This window comes from Symphalangus syndactylus, chromosome 9, assembly GCF_028878055.3.
Source record: "Symphalangus syndactylus isolate Jambi chromosome 9, NHGRI_mSymSyn1-v2.1_pri, whole genome shotgun sequence".
Classification (NCBI taxonomy): Eukaryota; Metazoa; Chordata; class Mammalia; order Primates; family Hylobatidae; genus Symphalangus; species Symphalangus syndactylus.
In genome coordinates, this window is record NC_072431.2 from 75149092 (window position 1) to 75171472 (window position 22381).

General features: G+C 48.5%; 1 protein-coding gene across 8 annotated transcripts in view; it reads left to right on the forward strand.

The window, feature by feature from the left end:
• The window catches only part of VOPP1 (VOPP1 WW domain binding protein), a 103155-nt gene that overhangs the window by 75179 nt on the left and 5595 nt on the right, over positions 1-22381 (forward strand). For 3 of the 8 annotated variants that reach the window (XM_063608910.1, XM_055293106.2, XM_055293105.2), the window contains 2 exons: positions 1435-1512; positions 6712-6848. In XM_063608910.1, the coding sequence (XP_063464980.1) occupies positions 1435-1512; positions 6712-6848 (215 nt within the window). Of the gene's footprint in view, positions 1-1434; positions 1513-5893; positions 6032-6129; positions 6361-6711; positions 6849-22381 lie in introns of those variants that run through there. The other 5 variants (XR_010113521.1, XR_008660123.2, XR_010113522.1 and 2 more) reach the window with 4 other exon arrangements.

Sequence of the window (22381 nt, forward strand, 5' to 3'; positions counted from 1 at the left end):
GAATTCATGTTCATGGGCCAGGGGAAGACTGTACATGAATGCTGCCATATTGTCTGTGGAATGGCGTGGGGGTAGAGTGGGGAGGGAGTGTCTCTCAGCCCAGTTTGTCCTTGAAACAATAGAGGATTTAGCTGCCGTTGGGTGCGGGGCGTTTACAGAGAGGCAGCACCACCTCCAGGAGCTTTGGGCCTACCGGGTGCACAACCAGGGAAGAGCAGCTTTGGAGCTTGGGTCTGCTGAGTTCCAGGCTCACTTCGCATCTTAACTAGTTTTCTACACATACTTCTACATAAAACAAGCCTGTTTGTACTGCAGTCATCTACACATTCAGTGTCCAAGACCTTAGACTGAATTGTATATTTCTCCCAGGTACTTTTTTTTTTTAAAGGAAAAAAACTGGCAGGAACCTAGATCACAATTAGGTAATGGTTTAATATTGTAGAGAAGTGGCCCTCCCCACATCCCTGCCAATCCATTGCCGCTTGGGCTCGAAACGCTCTAGTGAAAACTTCTCTGTAAAATGGAAGGGTTTGCGCTTTCATGGCATCTTCTCTCTTCAAGGAGGACATGGAGTTGGGGCAGGGCAGGGATGTCGAGGGCACCAAGTGCCTCACCTGAGACCTGAGCAAGGGCCCATGCTCAGGCGGCTCTCTGGAACAGCTTCTGAGCACACCCCCGAGAGCTGTGCCCTGCCAGGGGCCTGGAAACCTGAGACATGTTGGGGGATGAGGGGAGGGAGGCAGCGTGAGCAGTAATAGTGCCATCAGTACTTTATATGGTGATAAAGGCCTTAAAACTTAAATGAACAGTAATAGTGCCATCAGCACTTTATATGGTGATAAAGGCCTTAAAACTTAAATCAGTGCTGTGCAGGGCCCCTGCGGTTCCACCCATTTTGCTGGTGGAGAAACTGAGACTCACCAGAAGTCCCCACAACTAGTAAGTGGCAGGACCAGGACCACACCTGCAATTTATCTAACTCCACAGCCTCTGCTTTTAGACTCAGTGGATGTGGTGGCATATTTCCATCTTTTCCCCATAGTCGGGGACTGAAGACAGCAGAGATGAGCACCACATGGGTGCTGGGCTCCTGTGGAGCCTCCTCTCAGCAGCATTCCTGGTAGGCTTAATGTCTGTCTTTGGTTGTGCCACCTGCCAGAAGGAATCCATTGGATTTGGCACACAGGATGCTTGTTAAATGCAGGGCTTTGCATCACACTGACTGTGCCCACCTCAGCACCTTGCTTTGGGCCACAGGCTGATGTCATTCTGCTCTGCTGGTTCTGTGAAATGCAGTGGAAGCAATTCTGTCCTTTTTGCTCTTACTGATTTCTTCCTTCAAGAATGATTACATTGAAGCCCAGCCTGGGCTGCATGGCTGGTCCGGTGGCTGCTTCCAATTCAGTGCTGACCAGCCTGTGCCTCTCTCCACAGATGCCGCTCCTACGAGGACTGCTGTGGCTCCAGGTGCTGTGTGCGGGCCCTCTCTATACAGAGGCTGTGGTACTTCTGGTAGGTCACAACTCCTCCTTGTTCCCCACCCCGAGAGCTCTGCCCCAACTTCAGTGTTGTCACAGCCTTGGGTGCGACACCTTCACTTGGGTGGTGGCCTCAAGGACAGCCTTGGTCAGGAAAATGGGTATATTTGGGTTGGCTTCATGACCAGCAGTTGTGGGAAGCCTGTTTTTGTTTTGACGGATTTTGGAGTGGGAAGAAGAGCTCTGCTTCTGGTAAGGTGGCTGGACAAGAGCCTCATCCTTCAGCAGCTCCTCGACCAGTTTCTGAAATGGAGCCAAGGCTGATTGTCTTGAAGAATCAGAAAATCACCCAACCGAGACTGGCAGGCGATCAGGTTTTCATTGCCTGGACTCTTCCTCATCCATCTTGTGTTGGCTGACTCTTCGCTTTCAAGATAGGCAGCCTGCACCCATGTGCCTCCTCCAGCTCCTCTGGGGCGCATACAGAGCAGTCCAAAGTCTGCTCCTTGAGCAGGAACTGGTTTGATACCTGCAGCATCCTGGAAGGGTGGGAGCGCATTCCATGGTGGGAGCCTCCTGTGGGCTGGAGCCTCAGGACGCCTGCTGGAGTGCCCCGAGCATCTGTTAGACTCTGGAGATGACAGGTATTGCTTCAGATGAGAGGGTGGCAGAGCACGTGTGGGAAAGGATTTATAAACCAAAGCAGCATTTCTTGTACCTGCCTGCTCCTCTTCTCCCATGCAGTGGTGATGCCCTTCAGTAAACTTCAAAAAAGTTTAGAGTTTGCTCTCTGCATGATGCAAGCTTTTTTATGATGTTAAGATTTTGACTTTACTGACCTTTTGAGGCTTAAGACCTTACTGAGCATGTGACAGCAGCCACCTGAATTTTTGTGCGGTTTTATCTTTCTCCCTTAACACCTGTGCCCAGGGTTTGATTAGGGAAGCCTATAGGGAGTGGGGACTCCACGTGTTAGGTGACCAGGATGTTCTTTAATAGTGATGCCTTCTTTCATCATCACCTCACCACCTCCTTGGCCTCGCCTGACCTTACAGCTGCTGGCCAGGCCTCCCTTAGGACCAGCCCGGTAAGCGCCACCTAGGTGTACCCCCCTAACAAGGGAACTGGTGTCAAGTCCCCACACTGCAGAGGTGCCATTGCCTAAAACTCTGTAACAGAAGAAGAATTGTTGTAGCCTAAGACTGTTCAAAAGTTAATGGCTCTATGTGCATCTCCAGATGGAGGGGGCCAGTACCAGAGACGGGGGAGGGCCCAGTGTCGGGGGCAAGGCCCAGCTTCAGGGCAGGCCTTGCCTCCGGAGTCTCCTCCCGGGACCTTGGGGTGGAAGGAGGCGGACTCTCTGGAGTGTGAAACCCTGAACTGTGAACAGGCTTGTAAGGATGTTGGGTTGGTCTAAAGCACTAGATAAATGATGATGAGGGCGTGAGAATGCTTGTAAAAAATGAAAAAGCTTGTCAGTGTTCAGGCATTGTATGATTAAAAAAAAGAGAAGTTTGAGAAAGTCCAGCTGAACTGTTAGGGCCTGGCAGCTTCTGTGGGGCTGCCCAGAAGCTGTAGCTGCACTGGCAGCCAGGTGCTTCCTAGCTGCTGGCCAGGGTCACCTAGTCAGAGGCAGGGCACCTTGGTGAGGCAGCACACGACGACTTGGTGGGCCCCATTTGGAGAAGCTCCCACAAGTCCCATTGCACAAGGTCAGGCTATTGCAAGATCTGAGTGCCAGATGCCAGAAGATGGGGCTGAGTCATTAACGTTGAGATTCCGACACAGAGTTCTGAGCTGACGATGTAGCCAGGGAGCACCTGGGAGTGTGAGCTTACAGTGCCTCACCCGAAATACAAAGGGCACCTGGGTTCCACCCCATGCATTTTCTCTCTCAATCTACATTGGGTCTGACATGCATCAGGCATTGTGCTGGGGTTTTATGGAGAGGGCTTTAGGCAGGCAGACTCCTGAAGAAGATGATGTCTAAGCAGATAATGAGGTGTGGATACTTTCAAGCCACAGCACAGAACTTCTAAAGCCAGAAAAGTTGGAGAAAGCTACAAAGCTTTTGACTGGGTCTTCAGAGAGGGCGTTTGGGGCAGAGGGACAGCACCTTGCAGGGCCGGAGCGTAAGAAGAGTGGATGTGTTAAAAGGTGATGGGAAGCTTCTGTGGTGAGGATGGGCATTTGGTGGACAGGAGGGGGGCAGGATGGGAGGGAGGGGCTGCTCTGCCGCCTGGGCCCCACAACGTTTGAAGGTGTCTCCTGACCATAAAACAAAGGTTTTGAAGGAGAATGCCTTCAGAGTTCCGCCAACTCTAAGATCTTGAGGATCTTTTCACCAAGGAGGTCTGGATGGAATCATCAAGAGTAGAGAAGGTGGACCGATGGCACCCTTGAGTGGACTCAAAGCACAATGGGCCCGAGTGAGAACTGGCCTAGGTGGCACTGCGGGTGAGTCCACAGCAGGGTCCCATGCGGAGTCCTGAGTGGGGTCTGGGCAGGGCTTGCACAGTAGCTGCACCGGTCCTTGGGACTGCAGAATTGAGAACTGCTACACTCGGGGCTGGGGGGTCGGGGGAGGAATCAAAAAACAAATTGGATTAAAGTAACCAGGTAACTTCTAATGTTAAAGAAAAGGCACAAACTTTCCTCTCTTAATCCCTTTGAAAGCTTCCAAAACCTGTTGAGCAACCAAAGAGGACATCTAGGGAACAGCCAGCCCGTACCCCCAGCACTGGAAGAACTGCCTTTCTTACTACTACTCCTTTCTCCCAGCCAACACCCTGCTTCGTCTCTTTCCTTGTTTTTAGAAGCGCTTTCTCCTGCCCCTTTGTTAGTTTCTCTCTTTTAAAATAAGTTCTTGGCCTAGCACAGTGGTGCACTTTGGGAGGCCAAGGTGGGAGGATCACTGAAGCCAGGAATTTGAGATCACTGGGCAACATAGTGAGACCCTGTCTCTACCACAAATTATTTTAAATAAACTTTTAAAATAAACATAAATGAACAGAATAAGTTATCAGACTACGATTTCAGTAAGGGATGAGGTGGATCCCGTGTAACTCCATTCCAGCCTCGCCTTATGCTTGCTCACCATTAGTCTTAGGTGGGAGCTGCAATGTCACTTCCTTTTGTCTAGAAAAACAAAATGTTCTTACTACTGTTGGCAGTGGAACCAACATTTTAGCTTATTTTTTAGACAAGACTAAGATCCCAGGTGCCTTCTGCATTTTTCAATCCAAGGAGCCTGGTCTCTTGGAAGTGGCGAGTGGCTCTGAGACAGTAAACCCTGTACGCATCCAGCCTCTCTGTGCTTTGTATATTTCTACCCAGATACTAGCAGCAGGACTCAGTGCTGAGTGTAAGACTGCCACCGAGCCCACCTGAGGGAAATCGGTTTTAGGAGAGAAAGCCGTTCCCTTTGGGAACTTAGCGAGTATTCTTGATGCCGAGCACATTAACCCTTACATTGCCACACTCTTGAACGGTTTGGGTCTCCTGGCTCCCCATGGCTGCTTTTTCTGCCCGTCATGGGTACTGAGCCCCCAGGCCTCCTGCTCCAAGCTTCTCCAGCCCCAGTACCTGCGCTGTGTTCTTTCCACCCAGAATGCCACTTCTTCCCCTTCAGCTTGTCTCTTCTCGTTCTTCAGAGCCCAGCCCAGCTGTCACTAAAAGAAATGCAGTGTTCCCAGTCTTACTTACCACCACAGATACCCTTGTTCAAACCTCTCGGTGCACTGAATTATGCACTTAAAAATGATTAAAATACTAAATTATGTATATTTTACTCACACACACACACACACAGAATTCTTCTTGCATCACTCATTTTTTCTTTTTTAGCACTTACCAGGTTGTAGATAAATAGTTGTATAGGTTGGTATCTGTCTCCTTCCTCTGTAAGCTCAGTGTTGGCCTGGGCGGGGAGGCCCTCACCTGTCTACTCACTGCCGTGATCAGTGTGGTGACAGGGCATAGCAGGCACCTGCAGATGACGTGCTGAATGAATAATGAATTAGATGGCAGATGACAAAGGCCGCAGTTTCCATGTTTCCTGAGTCATTCCTGTCTCGTGCCTCTGGCTTTTCTCCCTGCTCAGCCTCCCAGGGTTATCCAGTAAATACTTTTGGACTGGCTGAAGGCCTTGATATCACATTAATATTCTCAAAGGCTTTATCGTACGCTCTTAAGCTTCTTTTATATGTGGACCGGTGCCACTGACTGCGACCCGCTCTGCTGCATGCCCATCCTCACAGGGCAGCAGGTGCCCTCACCGTGTGGTTGTCTGCATGGCTTCTGGACAGTTCCATGGGTCCCCTCATAATTTCAGTTGAGAGATGGGCAAGAGTTTGCCAGTTTGCCAGTTTTGTCTATTACTAGTTCTTCTCAAAGTGACTCTCCTCTTTTCCTAGAAACAAAAAGTATAGTGCAAATGAGGAATGGAAGGAAGCCATTCATGTGTTCATTCTGCAGTCATTTACTGAATGCTGATGAAGTGATAGTCAATGAGAATTCACAGATGGGTTGGACAAAGGTCCTACCCTTAAAGCGTTCAGCTCTGCTTCTGTTATCGTTTGTATTTTATTTCTATTGATAGATTGTATTTCTCTTGATTCTATTTTTATTGATTGTATTTCTGTTCCCGTAGTTTCTCTGTAATTAAGGTGTGCTCCAGGAAGGGTACTTCTGTTTCCTTGTGGGTGTTGATGTGATAATGGAGACATGGTATGGAGGATAAATGTGCTCTGCCTTGGTGCTTTGACAGTGAAGAATGGAAAACAGAGACAGACAGCAAGGCCAAGGCTGGAGCGGCCATGGCGTTCAGACAGGATTTAGACGGCATCTCCTGTTCTAACCAAAATGTCGAGCTGAGTTCAGAGCCATGTCGAGCTGAGGTCAGAGCCGTGGACAGGGAAGTGACTGCATGAGCTTTTTTTTTTTTTTTACGGTGCTTTTCAGTGTGGGTGGCCTCACCAGGGGCTGTCCCAGAGGCCACAGGTCAAGCATCTACTTGTTGCTGTCCACTAGAGGAATGTCCCTGGGTAAAATGAGCCCAAGAGGACCAAGTCTGAGGTGCGAGCCTCATGGCTCTGCCCTTGCCTTCTGATCCGTGCATTCGGGAGTCATTGGTCCTGGACCCCCGAGGAGTGCGTGAGGCCTTTGAGCTGTAGGGCCAAGCCCTCAGGGCCCCCACCTGTGAGCACCACCCTCATGTCTGTACTCTCCTCAGGTTCCTTCTGATGATGGGCGTGCTCTTCTGCTGCGGAGCCGGCTTCTTCATCCGGAGGCGCATGTACCCCCCGCCGCTGATCGAGGAGCCAGCCTTCAATGTGTCCTACACCAGGCAACCCCCAAATCCTGGCCCAGGTCAGCCAGCCCTGTCCGTGTCTCTCCTCCCCTCAGTGTGTGTCCTCTGCCAACATTTATAAAGGGTACTGCTGCAGAATGTGCCAGAAGAGAGAGAGCTCCGGTGTGTTATTCATTCTTTTAGTTCTGATGACCAGCTCCATTGTGCATTTGTGCAGATAACAAATGTAAGGTATGTCGCATGCCTGTCACCTCATATTCTTACAGTTATCAGTGTGCCACATATGCACGTGATGTGATGCAGTTTGTATAAGCGTATTATTTGCTCTCTGCCCTTTTCCTTAAACATTATTTCACATATAAATTTCTGTGTAGGAGCGATAATACCCCTGCCATTTTTAATGCTTCTGGACTAGATGCTAATTATGTTACTAAATGGTAATTTGCTTAGATATTTTTTTATTGCTGATAATTTGTTTTGTTTTCTCATGTTTTGTCTTTTATTCATGCATTCAACAAGTATTCATTGTGCAGTTACTAGTATTCCAAATACTTACAAAGACCGTAGCAATAGACGTTGTTGTACAGGTCACATGTAGTCTGTTTAGTGCATATCACCCATTTTGACATCCCAGGGTCAAAATGAATTAGCTGTTTCTTAATTCTTGTAAAACATTGCCTTAGCCATCTAAAACTCCTACATACTGTGGTGGGTAGTGTGGACTTCCTTAGGACACAGGCCAGGGAGCTCTCTGATGACAGCGGAGAGCCAAGGGTCCTGGAGGGCTGGGCTGGCTCCGCTAATCAGAGCGCCGGTCTTCTGGCCAGGTGTAGAGTGAGGCTGGGCAGAGGGGTGTTGCTGGTGTCTGCGTCGCCCTGCTCCCAGCCACAGTTTCCACCTGGGAGCCTGGGGATGGGACTCTCTATTGAGTGCACACTGTGGATAGGTGGTCAGTTCTAGGAGCAGTGGTTGCCTTCGCTTTTACAAAGTTTCAGTTAAGAAAAATGAGTAAGTCCTAGAGATCTATTGTACAGCATAGGACCTACAGTTAATACAACTGTAATGTATAATTAAAATTTTGCTAAGAGGGTAGGTCTTATGTTAATATATGTTCTTATCACACAAAAATAACAAGAAGAGCAGAGAAAACTTTTGTAGGTAATAGGGATGTTTATGGAATAGAGTGTGGCGATGGTTTTCTGGATGTGCCCCTGTCTTTAAACTCATCAGGTTGTAGGTCTTAAACATGCACAGCTTTTTGCCTGTCAATCAGACCTCAATAAAGTGGTTTTTAAATAGGAGAGAAGTGGAGGGATTGAATGTAAAAGGAGAAAATTACCTTCTCTCTTTTGTTTTCCTGAGAACAGGCTGTTATCAAGATGCTAAGTCGTTTGCATATTTGTTCTTTTACAGCTTTTTTCCACCAGATACTCCGCAGGGTTTTCCTTTCAGGAAGAATTTTTTTTATTTTAAAAAATGTTGCTCAGAAAAATAGAAATATATATTTCCACAGCAGTTCACTGGGAGCTGTGCCTTAAACTTTCAGGCAGGTTAGTACCATTTTGAATCCGTAAGTGGATTTTAGCCTTTGATATTTGGAAATATTTGAATCCTTTTCAGATTTGTGCTGCATCATAGGATAAAATGCAAAATTTCTGTTAAAATGAGAGATGAAAGCCGCCACTCACTGGGTCTCATCTGGATCAGTCAGAGAGGTTTTAGTACAGGGAGAAGCAGCCCCTGCCCCACTTGGCATGGGAGGCCCCACTGCCCCCAGTGCAGGAGGCCACATGTCCCTGGTCCGTGGTCCTGGCCGAGCTCAGAGTCTACCATTCATGTGAACTGGGGCTCTTGTGGTGAGTAGGTGAGGTGCTGAGACTGTGCCTGCAGCTGCATAATTCTTTTGAACCCTGGCATGCCAGAGTTTCGAGAAGAGAATGCATCCCTATGTGCACTCCTTTCTGGCCCCATCCCTCTGTTCTGCACAGCCCTGCACCCCACCTACCCCCGCTCCATCTGTCTGGGAGAATCCCCAGCAACCAGGCCATTAGATCTGCCACATCCCTTATCTCACCCTGGAGCAGTGCCTGCTGGCCACTGGTCTCCGCCAGCTCCTCCGTCTTCCACTTGGCTATCAGAAGGGTCTTAAAAAACGAAAAACAGAAGCACATTGGTCGTGCTATTTTTCTGCAGCAGGATCTCTGCCAGCTCACCTGGCTCACAGTGTAAGTCCACAGTCCCTAGCTGAGGACCGAGGACGCATTCACAGCTTCCTCACACCCATCCCCGTTCCTCTGTGTCCAGTTTGAGCGTCCTCCTCTCTCTAGTCCCGCATTGCACTGAGGCCTGCACACGCCCTCCTTCTGCCTGGAAAATGCCTTCCTCCAAGGTGCCGTTCTGTGTTGTGCCCATAGTGAAGTTGTCATGTTTACACTGGGCTCCCCATGGGGCTGTGTACAGGACTCATGGTCTCAGGCACCAAGTAGATGCCTGGCCCTCATCCTCAGGCTGGGTGAACTGCGGGAGCTCCCAGGTTTGCAGCCTGGTAAACCAGGGTCGGGATACATCACAACCACAGTCACAGCCTGGAGCGCAGACCTGCATGAATTGCTGTCTTGGCCCATATTTACTGCACACCTGCTGAGGCGCCTGCAGCAGCTCAAAACACTGCACAGCCTGGACACCTGCCCTCAGTCACCGCTGCATGCACAGCTCCAGCACCCGTGTGGGCTTTCGCGCAAACACCTCTATAGTGACTGACCATCATGAGTGCGAGGGAGAGAAAGTTGAGGATGCTAGGAAACCATGTAAGTAGGAGACTCCATCTGGTGCACAACTGCAGGAAGGCTTCCCACGGAAGAGCCATTTGGATTAAGAATAAGTAAGCCCCCAGCTCTCTACAGCGAGTGGCTGCTGGTCCCAGCGCATCTTCTCTGACCAAAATGTAGACTTGGTTTGCCATCCCTTTTTCATTTTATACTTCTTGCAGGCCTGCAGCGGTGTGGCAGATCCCAGGATATCCAGACTGTCATATGAAAGTAGGCTCCCAGGGCTCCCGGTAGTATACAGTTTCCATCATTTCCCTGTCAGGTCCAGGGCTGGATCATTTGTTAACAGTGCTGAGCTTGGGAGGAATTCAGCTGTTTCCTAGACAGAGTAATAGTGAACACAAGAATGGGGTCTGCAGGGTCCTGCCTGCTGTTGGTCTGGACACCCACCTCCCCTGAGGGTGGCTTCACCCTGCTGCAGCTGTCTACTCAGATCCCAGACTATCTGCGGCGTGGGCCCTGGGAGCGTGGGGACTGACAGGAGGGCCACAGAGTTTGGCAGTCCAGGGAGAGAGAGGAGCCGAGGGATCCCAATGTCCCATGTGGTCCACAGGGTAAATGTCATGCCCGAGGCTGTCCGGGCAGTGCCAAGGTGTGCAGGCATCTGCACAAAGCAGGGTGGGTGTTAGTGAATTTTCGGCAGAGCCCCATTTTTCCTCTGCTGGTCTGAGAGGGGAAGTGGGTTCAGGCGTGGTATACCTGTTAATGAAGATGAAAAAGCAGAGGGATTTAGAGGACCCAGACTCATCCACTGGGGCAGGGGAGGGTAGTGGCTCATATCCTGGGGTGTAGGGGGGCTCGCATGGCGCTCTTGCTGGGACCAGCATCACTGATGAGCATGGGAAAGCAGAGAATCTGTGCGTTGCAAAGAGGCTCCTGGTCGGGGAGGGGAGGAAATTGGCAGCATTGTGGTCCTGGGGGTTGGTGTGGGTTGGGGCAGGACTCTGAACGTGGTGGAAAGGGGCTGGCAAAGTCAGCATGAGGCTGAGGTTCAGAGGTGGCTCTCCAGGCCAGCCCAGGAACCAGGACCCAAAGGCTGCAGCTGCTGGCCGAAGGGCTCTGGGCCTGGCCGGGTTGTGCAGAGGCTGGAAAATGGGAGGAGTGTGGAGTAGCTGTGGTTTGAGGAAGAGGCCCTGGTCAGGGAGTTAAGAGGCCTGAGGTCTGTGAGACCCAGGGTAGGCCACGGTCCCTTCTAAACCTCAGCACCTTAACTGCAAAATGAAACAGTGTGCAGAAAAGCACTCCTCATTCTGTGTAATCTATGCATATAGTGTCAGCCAAGATGCAGCAGCAGCAGAAAGAGCTCCCTAAATGTCCAACCCCAAATCCTTCCCCATCAGGGTGCTGGCAGGGTCCCACCAATATGTTTTCCTGGGTAGAGAGGAAAAAATTGTCTTCATTCATTTATTCACTCACTCTGAAAACATGAGCTAACTAGCTCCAGCCACTATGTTCACACAGGTGGAGGGTGTGGGTGAGAATCCTCCCTGCTCTTTAGGAACTGTAGAACGGTGGAGAAAATGTAAAACCTAGGCTGAGGCAGCACTGTAGGCCTGGGGGAAGGAAGGGCTGGCTGGCTGGCTGGCTGGCTGGCTGGCAGGAGGTGGCCTCGGCTGAGTGTGGAGCCCCTGTGATTGAATGTGGCAAGGGGATGGTTAAGGGAGTTCCAAAGAAAACGATGATTGAACTATGGTCCATCTTCTTTGTGGAATATTATGTGGCCACTGAAGTTCATAGTCAAGATCAAGACAATTTGCTGGTACGGCAAGACCATCAAGGTGCAGTTAGGGAAGAGAGCATTGGATAATGTTTTTTGTGAAATGGTCATGAGGCTAACCAGGCCCAGTGACATACACCTGTAGTCCCAGCCAGTCAGGATGCTGAAGTGAGAGGATGGTTTGAGGCCAAGATCTCAAGACTGTCGTGTACTATGATTATGCCTGTGAATAGCCACTGTCCTCCAGCCTGGGCAACATAGCTTGACCCTGCCTCTAAAAAATGGTCATGAGTTCAACTATGGAATCCCACAGATGCATAGAGAGAGATTGCAGAGGACAGTCAATAATGAAATCTGTGGTGTTAATGTGATTCAAGTTTTCTTTAAGAATGATTTCCTTTAATGTGACTGAGTTTTCCCATCCACAGATAGTTTTCTTCCTTTCCAGCAGCCATTTGTGGTGAGTTCGTTTATGGGTTTCTGACTGTTCATTCTCATGTCTCAATCCTATAATAAGTCTGTCAGCCTGCAGTGACTAAATGACACCAACTGCAAGAAAATGGAAATAGTAGGGAGGGTGTTTTGACAGTTTAATTACCCTCAAGTCATAGCCCAAGCACAAACGGGGCTGCTTCGGTCGTGAGGACATCTGGCTTCAGAACTGGTGGAATGAGGGTCGTTCTTTTCCAGCGCGACGGTGCTTTTGACGTGCGGGGATGATGATGGGACAGCCTTGCAGGCCACCTCTCCCCGGTCTCCAGCCCCTGGGGCTCTGGCGTTTCCATTCTGGGTTTTTTCCTGAAGAAACAGCAGGGCAGATGGACCCAGGGTGTGTGGCTGTGGGGGGTTTGTAAGGGTCTGTTGCATTGCAGGGTCTCACACTCATTGCCTACCCTGTGCTGCCCTGGGCAGCCACCTTCAGGATAGAGATTTTTGAGTTTATGGTTTTGCTGAAAGAAATTAACTGGAAATACTTTTTTGTTTACAAATCACAAATGCCAATCTATTCATACATTCTCATAGCTACCAGAATATTCCTTACCTGTTCATCCCTGATGGCAGAAGGAAACTGGTTGATCAGGGTCAGGGTGAGGGGGTGGGGGTGTGGGAACTGTCTTACTTGGTGACACCCAGGAATTGAGATGGCCTCCCAATATGGCGGGCCGCCTCACCAGCAGGAATGTGTTTCCACAAAGTTCTCCAGCTCTGTCTATCTGACATTCTGTCTCTGTCTCCGTTATTCTTACTCAGCACTTCTCTTTCCAGCCCCTGTGCTGCCCCTCCCCTCCCTGTGACCGCTGCCTCGCTATTACGGTTTGCACAGCCCAGTTTGCATAAAGTGGATACATCTAGAATGTTCTGCCATACAAAAGTGGCAGCTGTTTTTTTTATCCATGTGAAAGCATTTAATGTCCTTAGCCACTATAAATAATGACAGGTAACACACTTTGCACAGACTGTATTTCAAAAAGAAATTTTTACAGCCTGCCCTGTTGGTAGGCAATTCCTGTTGTTACATTACTCACAACAAAGCTTGCACATCTGTGATCTTTGATCAGTGGGAACAGAAACTTACAGCAGATTTAAGTCCCTTGCCCACTGTCCTCTGCTTCGCCAGCGATGGGGCTGAGATGGAGCCCGAGCCCCTGGCCCGTCCTGGTCCACTCATGGGTGCCTGCATCTGGAGGGGCACACTGCACATACCAAGGGTCTCCCTCACATTTGCTCACTCGGGCTCTGGGTCCAACAGGCCCCCCCTCCCCCCCCACCTCACTGGCTGCATTCCTCTCCCCGTGGGAAGCAGAGCCTCCTTCAGATCCCTTGGCTCCCAAGTCTATCATTGCACTTTTCTCCCTAAATGTATTAATATTTGAAATGGCTGCTTCCGGCCCTTCCGAGGGGCGGATGAGGGAAAATGTGGGCCAAACAAGACCGGAGGCCCCTTGTTGCAGTGAGGCCTGCAGCCGCACGTGAGGTCCCTGTGCCTACACATCCCACCTGCCATCTGTCACTAAGTGCTCTGTGAACGTACTGTGTGTGCGTCCCGTGTGCGGACGCCCTGTGTGGGCCCTGTGTGGCGGCACAGTGCAGCCACAGGACAGCCGGGGTGATGAGGCAGCTGTCCCTGCCCTGCAGCTCTGGGATGAGGACAGGGCGACAGTGACTTCCGACCTCCTCTCATAGAAAAATGTGGGTGCTGCACCACCCAAAGTGAAAGGCTGAATTTGGAAGTCCCTTTTATCATACACATTCAGATTGCCTGTGGAAATTCAGCAAAAATATGACATGTATTTCCATTCTATCTGCCTTTTACCTTCTCAACCTTAAATCAACTTTCAGTTCTCTGTCATGTTTTCTCACTTTTTTAGAAGACTTCTAATGACTTGGGAAAATACTTCTAAAGGATGTGAAGTGGTGTTTTTCTGTCTGCCGTTTGTTGAGTATCAGTATTTTCAGCCTTGGTTCTCTGTGGTGGAGAAGCTGGCAGGTGGGGAGGTGGGCTGGCTGCTTAGATGAGGCCTGCACATGTGATGATGATTACTGAAAACAAAGCGAGGAGCTTAATTGGGCATGTGGCCATGGGGATTTGTTATTAATTACCTTTGATCTAACTTAGGCAAAAAGGGGAGAAAAAAATTATAGGGTCACAGAATCCCAGGGCTAATCCTAAACAAACAAACAAAAAGAAGCCCTGCACAGTTTTAAAATGTTTCCAGTAATTATGCTTCTGGGAGCGGTGCTGGTTTTGTTGTGCTGAGACTGCCTCTTGTGCTGTGGGCTGACGTGGGCTTGTGCTGTTGACAGCAGGAGAAAGTGCGTACTAGATTCATGTCCCGGGGCTGCCCTCACAAAGTACTACACAGACTGGTGGCTTAAAACAGCAGGAATGCGTCTTCCCCCAGTTCTAGAGGCCAGAAGTCGGCGTGTCAGTAGGGTGGGTTGCTTCGGGAGACTCTGAGGGAGTATGAACGCATACTTGTTCACAGTATTCTAAACATCTTTTACAGTAAGCATTGTCTTTGTAGTTATTTCTCTCTCCATTCTATTTCTGGGGTGCCTTTTCTCTCTCTTTTTTGTTGATCAGTTTTGCTACATGTTCATTGTATTATTTCAAAGAGAAAATGTCAAAAGAATCTCAAGGCTGGATGGGATTCTCAAGGGCACCCATCCCAAGCTCACCCCGTGTGAATAATCTCCTTACTCCACACCCAGCTGGCCGGCACAGAGAACACTCCACTGAGGACATGGTGCTGTCCTCAGCAGCTCCAGCCTGCACTGCTGCTCACCCCCACCCCCCAGCGACCGTAGGTTGGAGAAGTGCGTGATGAGGTCACAAAGGAAAGCGCCTGTGCTTCTCCAGGTTCAATGAAGAAAGACTGGAGCAGGGGTGGAAGGAGGCTCACGAGGATGAATCTCCACAAAGTCAAGTCTGATGTGTTTGACAGCTCCTGGGATGTCTCTACAGTAGCTCCTCTTGAAATCTAAAGCAACATGTCCACATTCTAAACCACTGTCAAAGATAGTAATAAAAGTTAAAAAGTAGGGGGAGGGCAGGGAAACAGACTAGATAAGAAACAGCAAGGAAACAAAAACAAAACATGACAGAGGAAGATCATCCACAGTCTATATGGCAGTGAAGAGGAATGTGCTAACACTCCTCTGTAAGAAGAAAAAGACGACTGGGTGCGGTGGCTCACGCTGGTAATCCCAGCACTTTGGGGAGGCTGAGGCAGGCGGATCACCTGAGGTCAGGAGTTTGAGACCAGCCTGACCAATATGATGAAACCCTGTCTCTACTAAAAATACAAAAATTAGCCAGGCATGGTGGCATGCGCCTCTAATCCCAGCTACTCGGGAGGCTGAGACAGGAGAATTGCTTGAACCCAGGAGGCGGAGGTTGCAGTGATCTGATAGCGCCATTGCACTCCAACCTAGGCAACGAGCGAAATTCCATCTCAAAAAAAAAAAAAAAGGAAGAAAAGAAAAAAGGACCAACATGTTGCGTTAAAATCAATATCCAAGTATATTCTGCTTTAATGAGAGAGGCTAAAGAGCATGACATGGGAAAGTAACAGGAATTCACCAGGAGGGATTAGCAAAGAAGGGGCGGGGCCAAAGGTGACTTGAGAGCCGCATAGGAGAACTTTTGGAGAGAATCATAAACCTAAGCAAAGGAACCCGAGAGAGAGCTGTAAGAGGCACTGCCCCACTTGGCCAGGATGGGGCATTGGGGTGGTGAGGACAGAGCAGGGATGGGGTCCTTCCTGGGCCCAGAGCTCATGGAACTTACTGAAGGGTTGAGTGAAGGGAGGGACCTACCTTTCATGACTCAGATTCCCCCTCTGTAACGAGGGATGGTAATCATAACATGTTATCAGGATCCATAGACACTTATCAAGTGCCTCGCACCTGCTACTCAAATTACAGCCTGAAGACATGCATGGTCCCTGGAGCCTGTTCTCCCTCACCCCAGCGCCACCCAGAGCCGCTGAGTCAGGGTCTGTATTTCAGCAAGGTGAATGATGAAATAGGTGATGCAGGATGCCCCCTGCACTGAGAAGCGCTATAGGTTTGATGAAGACACAAGCATTGAAGGATGGGCTGTGCTGGCCACAGTCATGTAAATTCAGCATTAAGAATAGCGTGAGCACCTGTGAACTCTGCAGAGCCGGAGTGAAAATGAGTGCTCGTCTCTTGAAATAACATGACTGCTTTTACTCTAATTTCTGGCAGATGCTTGAGGATCTGCTCTGTGGGATGCACTGGAATTCTCTTTATTAACACAGTTATTTTTGCTTTTGTTTAAAAAAAATCAGCAGCAGCAAGCAAAACCGTTGTCTTCACTCAACTTCTGATTTATACAGCTAGGAAAGAAAAAGTGAAAACTTAGAGTGGGGGTTTCATTTTCTACTTAATCTTGCTCACTAAGTTTGTCTATGCCTTTTCTTGTGGGACATTAGGGCCTCAATGTCTTAAAGCAATGTTCACATGCATCTCAGCTGTGTTTCAAGTGTATGGTCTCTGTAAACCCTAACAGGTCGGCCTGAAGGCTGGGTGCCTAATAACCACATGTGTTTAACTCCCTTCCTCCTCTCGGCCAGACGCGGTGGCTCACGCCTGTAATCCCAGCACTTTGGGAGGCCGAGCCAGGCAGATGATGAGGTCAGGAGATTGAGACTGCCGTGACTAACACGGTGAAACCCCATCTCTACTAAAAAAAAAAAAAAAAAAAATTAGCCAGGCGTGGTGGCGGGTGCCTGTAGTCCCAGCGACTCGGGAGGCTGAGGCAGGAGAATGGCATGAACCCAGGAGGCGGAGCTTGCAGTGAGCCGAGATAGCACCACTGCACTCCAGCCTGAGTGAAAGAGCGAGACTCCGTCTCAAAAAAAAAAAAAAACAACCAAAAAACCTCCCTTCTTCCTTTCTTCCCCAAAAGGCAGTAGCAGGAGGTTCTTTTTTGTAATGGATAATGTATGTACCTCAAGAGGAAATGTACAGTGTATACAATGAAAGAAGAAATATACAGTCTGCAGTCCAATTCCCTTCCTCCCGCTTATCAGTTTTTTTGTGTATTCTTTGAGAAATATTCCATAGATTTACTAATATATGCATGTGAAAAGGAAGTCCTTTTAATACTGATAAAAATCACCTTTTATAAAAGGTGAAGATATAATAGTCATGTCTTAAATTAATTTTCAAAGTATGTAAAACAAAAATGTAAAAATATGACAGAGTGATGGAAACTGTACGAGTGTCAATGCATTGCTATTAATCTGATCAAAATATAAAAATAAATGGAACATTTGAAAGAAGCACTTAGATTTCACTACTAAGGTGTCTGAATACGTTTATAGAAGTAGAAGCTGCATACCTCCGGATACTAGGGGCTTTGTTTCAAACTTCGTGCCTCTCTGGCAGTTTTGGGAAAGTTGCTTAGTTCTCTGAGCCTCAAGCCCCTGAAGCTGGGATCCTAAGAGTACTTCCTTCGTGTCCCCTGCTGAGCACAGGGCTGGAGAGTCAGCACTCACTGAGGGGCAGTAGTTACTACTCCCAGTAGGACACCTGCAGTTTGCAGATGTCTGTAAATGAACAAATGCATGCTCTGCACCCACTTGGAAATGAAAGGCTAGTCCCATAAATTATGTATTGAGTCAAAAAGGTGGGAGTGGAGGACCCTGCAGTGCTGGTTCTTTCCTCCGCCCTCTTTCCAGGCCCCACCTCTGTTCTTCCAGGGCTCCAGCCAGGAGCCTTGGGGCCAGTTGGCCTTTCCTTGGGGCCAGGTGGCACCACCCTGGCTGCCACCACCCTTTATTCAGACTCTGATGAGAGCCTCCCTGGTGGTTCTCTTGCTGCCCCTTGCTTCCAGCAAGGCAGCCAGAGTCACAACAGGAGCCAGGGCTTGTGCTCCCAACACTCCCATGGGCCCACTGTGCCACAGAAGCACTTTGAGAGGCCAAGGAGACCCTCTCCTCTCTCAGCACCCCTCCTGGCTGCCCAGCGGGCTCTGACCTCTCCTGTGGCCCCTCCTGGCTCACTCCCCTGCAGCTACTCACTGGCCTGTGGCTTGTCCTGAGACCCTCCAGGTAGCCATTCCTTTGCCTGAAAGGCTGTTTCTCCGTGGACACGCCCAGGTACACGGCACGTTCCTCCAGTACCTGCTGCCTGCCCCTTCTGCCCAACAGTTCCATTTCCTTGAGGTCCTTCACCTCCTCATGAGGCCTGCAGACACAAGGAAAAATGGCACTGCCCTTCCCCCTCCCCTTTTGGCTTTTCTTTTTTCAATTTTCCTGCTTTATTTTCATCTTTAGCACTTATCACCAACTAACCTATTTTTCTTACCTTGCTCATCGTCTATCTAAACTGCAAGTAACATGAGAACTGAGATTTTCTGTTTTTGTCATTGTTACATCCTCAGTGCCCAGAACAGTGCTGGCACTCAGTGAGAATTCAGTCTTTGTTGAATACACAAATGGACATAGGCGCCAATGAAATGAATGCAACAGTATATGCAGTACATGTTCAGCCAATTTTTAGAGGCATTAATAGATTCATAGCTTTATTCTGTTAAAAGTTTATGAAAAAGCAAATGAACTGAGCTCTCCTCAAAAGAGGCTCAGAAATTAAGTCACAGAAATGTATAAAGAGTGGGTAAAATTAAGCCTGGGAAGTAGAGATGGGAGAAATTATAAATAAAATACAGATTAATTGTAAAAATCAGAAAAATATAATTATAAATCTAAAAGTTAGCAGTTGATAAAAAGCAATAGAGCAAATTACATTGCTTGTTCCCCTCCTGATAAATCTAATCAATAAAGGAGAAGAACACAAAAATAAAAGCATAAATTAAAACACTACAGATTCAAAGGAGTTGAAAATCACAAGGAAGTATTCATGAATTGGAAAATCTGGTAAGATGGCAAAGTGTACGATACCAAAGTGCGTAAAGACATTGAAAATTTCGATAACTCAAAAAGCAAGCAAGAGCTTGAAGACATTTTCAAAGAATCGTCTCCCAGAATGTCTTTAAATTCATATGGCTTTTTTGAAACTTTTAAGAAACAATTCATTTTAATGAATGTATCAATTACTGCAAATCATAGGAATGCTACGTATCCATGTTGTAAAGTTAGTATAACTTGGGAACAAACACCAAAATAAAATTATATTGAATCATATTTAGGAAACTGAATTAAGCAATGTGTCAAAATAGTAAACCGTCATAACCAACCATGATCTTCCTAACAAAAGATGGTTTTATTTTAGGCACGCAATTAACGTTGTAAGTTATATCAAAAAGCAATGATTGTCTCAGTAGGTGCTGAAGAGGCTGTCAGTACAATTTGATAAATATACCTTATCAAAACTCTCTCAAAACTAGCAATGTAAGGCCTTTCATTAATATAATAAAGACCTCATGTAAATTCCTGGGTTCCAGGCTCAAGCCTTCCACTGCGTGCTCCATGTTACCAGCTATGCCTTTTGAACGGGAAATGTTGCATAAATAATTGTTGAATATGCACTTTAGATTCTTTGCTAACATCACATTTAGTGAAACTATAAAAGAATTCTCCTGAAAATTGGATTGCTTAGTAGCATAACTGATATTTAATAATATTTAATATTGCTCTGAAAATGAAAATATTCAACCATCAGGAAGGAGAAACAAAACTATTACTATTTGTAAACAGTTTATCAGTACTTACCTAAAAATCCTGGAGAATGAGCTCAGAAATATTTTTAAGAGTTGAGACAGCTGAGCAAAATGAACAGATACAACCTCAAACTAAAGCAAACTAGAAAGCTCAGAGGACACAGAAATGCCAGTACTGAGCTGGCAACACCTCTATTGTTTGTGAAAATGTTCTCTGGAAGAGGTAGTTCAAGGCTTTTGGCTACAAGTAACACATACCCCAATTCAGCCAGCTTCAAAAATAAGAAAGAATTGTCTCTTATGATAGAAAGTCACATAGAGGAAGGGCCATGGTTTAACTGCATGGCTTAGCAGCATCCTCGGGCTGGTCTCCTTCCATGGGTCCCTGCTGCCCCCCTCAGCTCCTCCCCCTCCAGCTCTCCTTCCTGGCTGAGAGAGGTCTGCCTGGGTCCTCACGGATGCAACAGTGTCCACTGGGAGGAGAGTCCCTTGAGCACATTGTGTAATTTATTTGGACTTCTGCTTTTGAATCTGTAAAATTGAAATAGTGTGTATCTCATAGCATTCCTCTGTGGCTAGAATGACAGGCTGTATGTGAGATACATGGATCTGTGAGGAAAATGCACTTAGCATGTCATAGGACCCTGAGGTCCTGGTTCTCTTCCACGCTTCCTGCACTGAGAGGTACTTGGTCAGAGGCAGGCAATCTGAATGCTCTCCCCAACATCCGATCAGTTCTGATTTATCTTAGTCTTTCATTTTCCCTCACCCATTTTTTTTTCTCTCCCTTTCAGTTTGCAAACCATTCTCTTTGGGAGAGAATACCATTTAAGGTAGTTTCTTTTGCTATTTTTTTTATTTCGTAATCTTCTTTATTCTCTGTGCACATGCAAAGCCCCCTTTTTTGGCTAGAGTCATTGCTTCAAGCTGCAGCTCCCTTGGGCTTTGTTTTCCTGACTTCATTCTGTATTTGCTCCTGGTAATAACCTCATTTTATAATTTTGCTCTTTAGTCACAGAGCTTCATTTGGGACACTCACATTTTTGTTCTCACCATGCTTATTTGTGATTAAGGAGTTGAGGTTATGACTTTAAGGTGCTTTCAATTCCAGAGCCATGTGCCATAGAATCATCTGTGGTTTGTGGGAACGTCTTTGCCGTGATCTCTCTGAAGTCTGTGGGCACATTCCAGGCCCTGCTGGTCTTGTGTCCGCAGGCTTCCTGCAGAGAATGAAGTGTCCTTGCTTTCTCTTTCCTAAATGCGTCTCTGCCTCTGTGAGAACTGGGTCCACCTTCTCTTGGTTGCTCTTCTTTGTGGGAGCCTGAATGGTAAGCATGGCCAGCATCCTGTGAGGAGTTGTTGTAGCCAAATGAGCAGAAGCTGAGCAGCTGTCTGGGTGGGCGCGGCCTCTACGTGCTGCTTCCCCGGCCACGCTCCCTCCACCTGGCCAGGGTCCCTCAGCTACTCACATGAGGCTCCGGTGTCCGGCCCCGCTGCCCTTTAACCTCAACTACAGCCTCTCCAGTGTGGTCACCAATTTTTTCACCTAAGAGTTCATATTCTTGACAAGTACACAGTTTATTCATCTTCTATCCGTTCTCTTTTATATTCCAAATACCTCTCCATCTCCATTTTCAAATATTTCAATCCCATCCCACCAATTCCTGGCAGGATCCATCACTGTGGCTATGAACACGAAGATACCAATTAGATTGGATGCAAGTGCTGGCGTTTCTGGTTCTGCAGCGTGAGTGGCCACATTGCAAACATAGCCTGGCTGCCTCTAATCTACAAAGACCACACTCCCGCCCCTCCCTCACCTGCAGCGGGGGTTGGGGTCCTCCCCTCCACAGGAGCCATGGGCTTGGCACAGGCTTGCTGAGTGGGGCAGCCAGTCACTCCTGTCATATCAGAAACAGGTGTGTCTCAGGAAACCCATGCACACCCACCACAGTCTGGCAGCGCCAAAGTCCAGATCCAAGTTGCCACTCGTCCCCCCCTCAGTCACTCCTCCCATGTATTTATGGAACGTCTGCCACATGCAAGGTGCCATTCTGGGCTCTCAGGGCACCAGGATGAGTGATGCTCTGTTCCTCGTGTTCAGAAGGCTCAAGATCATACCGTACTAGGCAATTGCTGCATACTCACGGACATGCCTTGTTCTGGGTACCAGAGGACAGGGGTGCCTGCTCAGCTGGGAAGGCAGTGACAGGCAGCAAGAGGAGGCTGCCTGGTGATTCTGAGCTGAGACTAAAAGATACATGGGAATTAGCCAGACCAGAGGCTGGGAGGAGCCTGGCATGAGGTGGTCAAAGGCATTCCAGGAGACACGGTCTGGGCGGTGAAAACCTGGGATATGTTATCTAGTGAGGGCCCAGGGAGGGCAGACCGGATCCAGGCAGTGTGGTTACTGCTGGAGATGAAGAATAGGGCAGGCGGTGAGACACAAGGCTCTGAAGTGGGCAGGAGCCCCTCATAGCAGGCGCTGTCCCTCTGGAGAGCTCACCGTCCCATGAGTGATTGGTGGGAAGGAGTGTAGGGCCAAGCCTGCCACAGCTTGGGTGGCAGGAATGAGCTCTGCCCGTGCTGCCCTGTGTTGAGGCTCCTGCCCATGGCTGGAGGAGTAGCTGGGCCAGAGGGGACAGAGCAGGGAAGCCAGGGCATGGCTGGAGAGGAGGAGAGGTGAGACCAGAGACCCACGTGCCCTGGGTTGGGAGGGGCTGACTAAAATGATGTGGGGATCCTGGTGGAGCTGGAATGCTGTCAGGAGTCAGGCCCTGGGCCCCTGGCCTCTGTCCCCTGTCCCTCCTGGGCCACATACTGTCAGCCACCTCTCCCTCTCCCTGCATTTCCACCCCTCCTTCTGTGGCCTGCCAGACTCTTGCATCCCCAGGA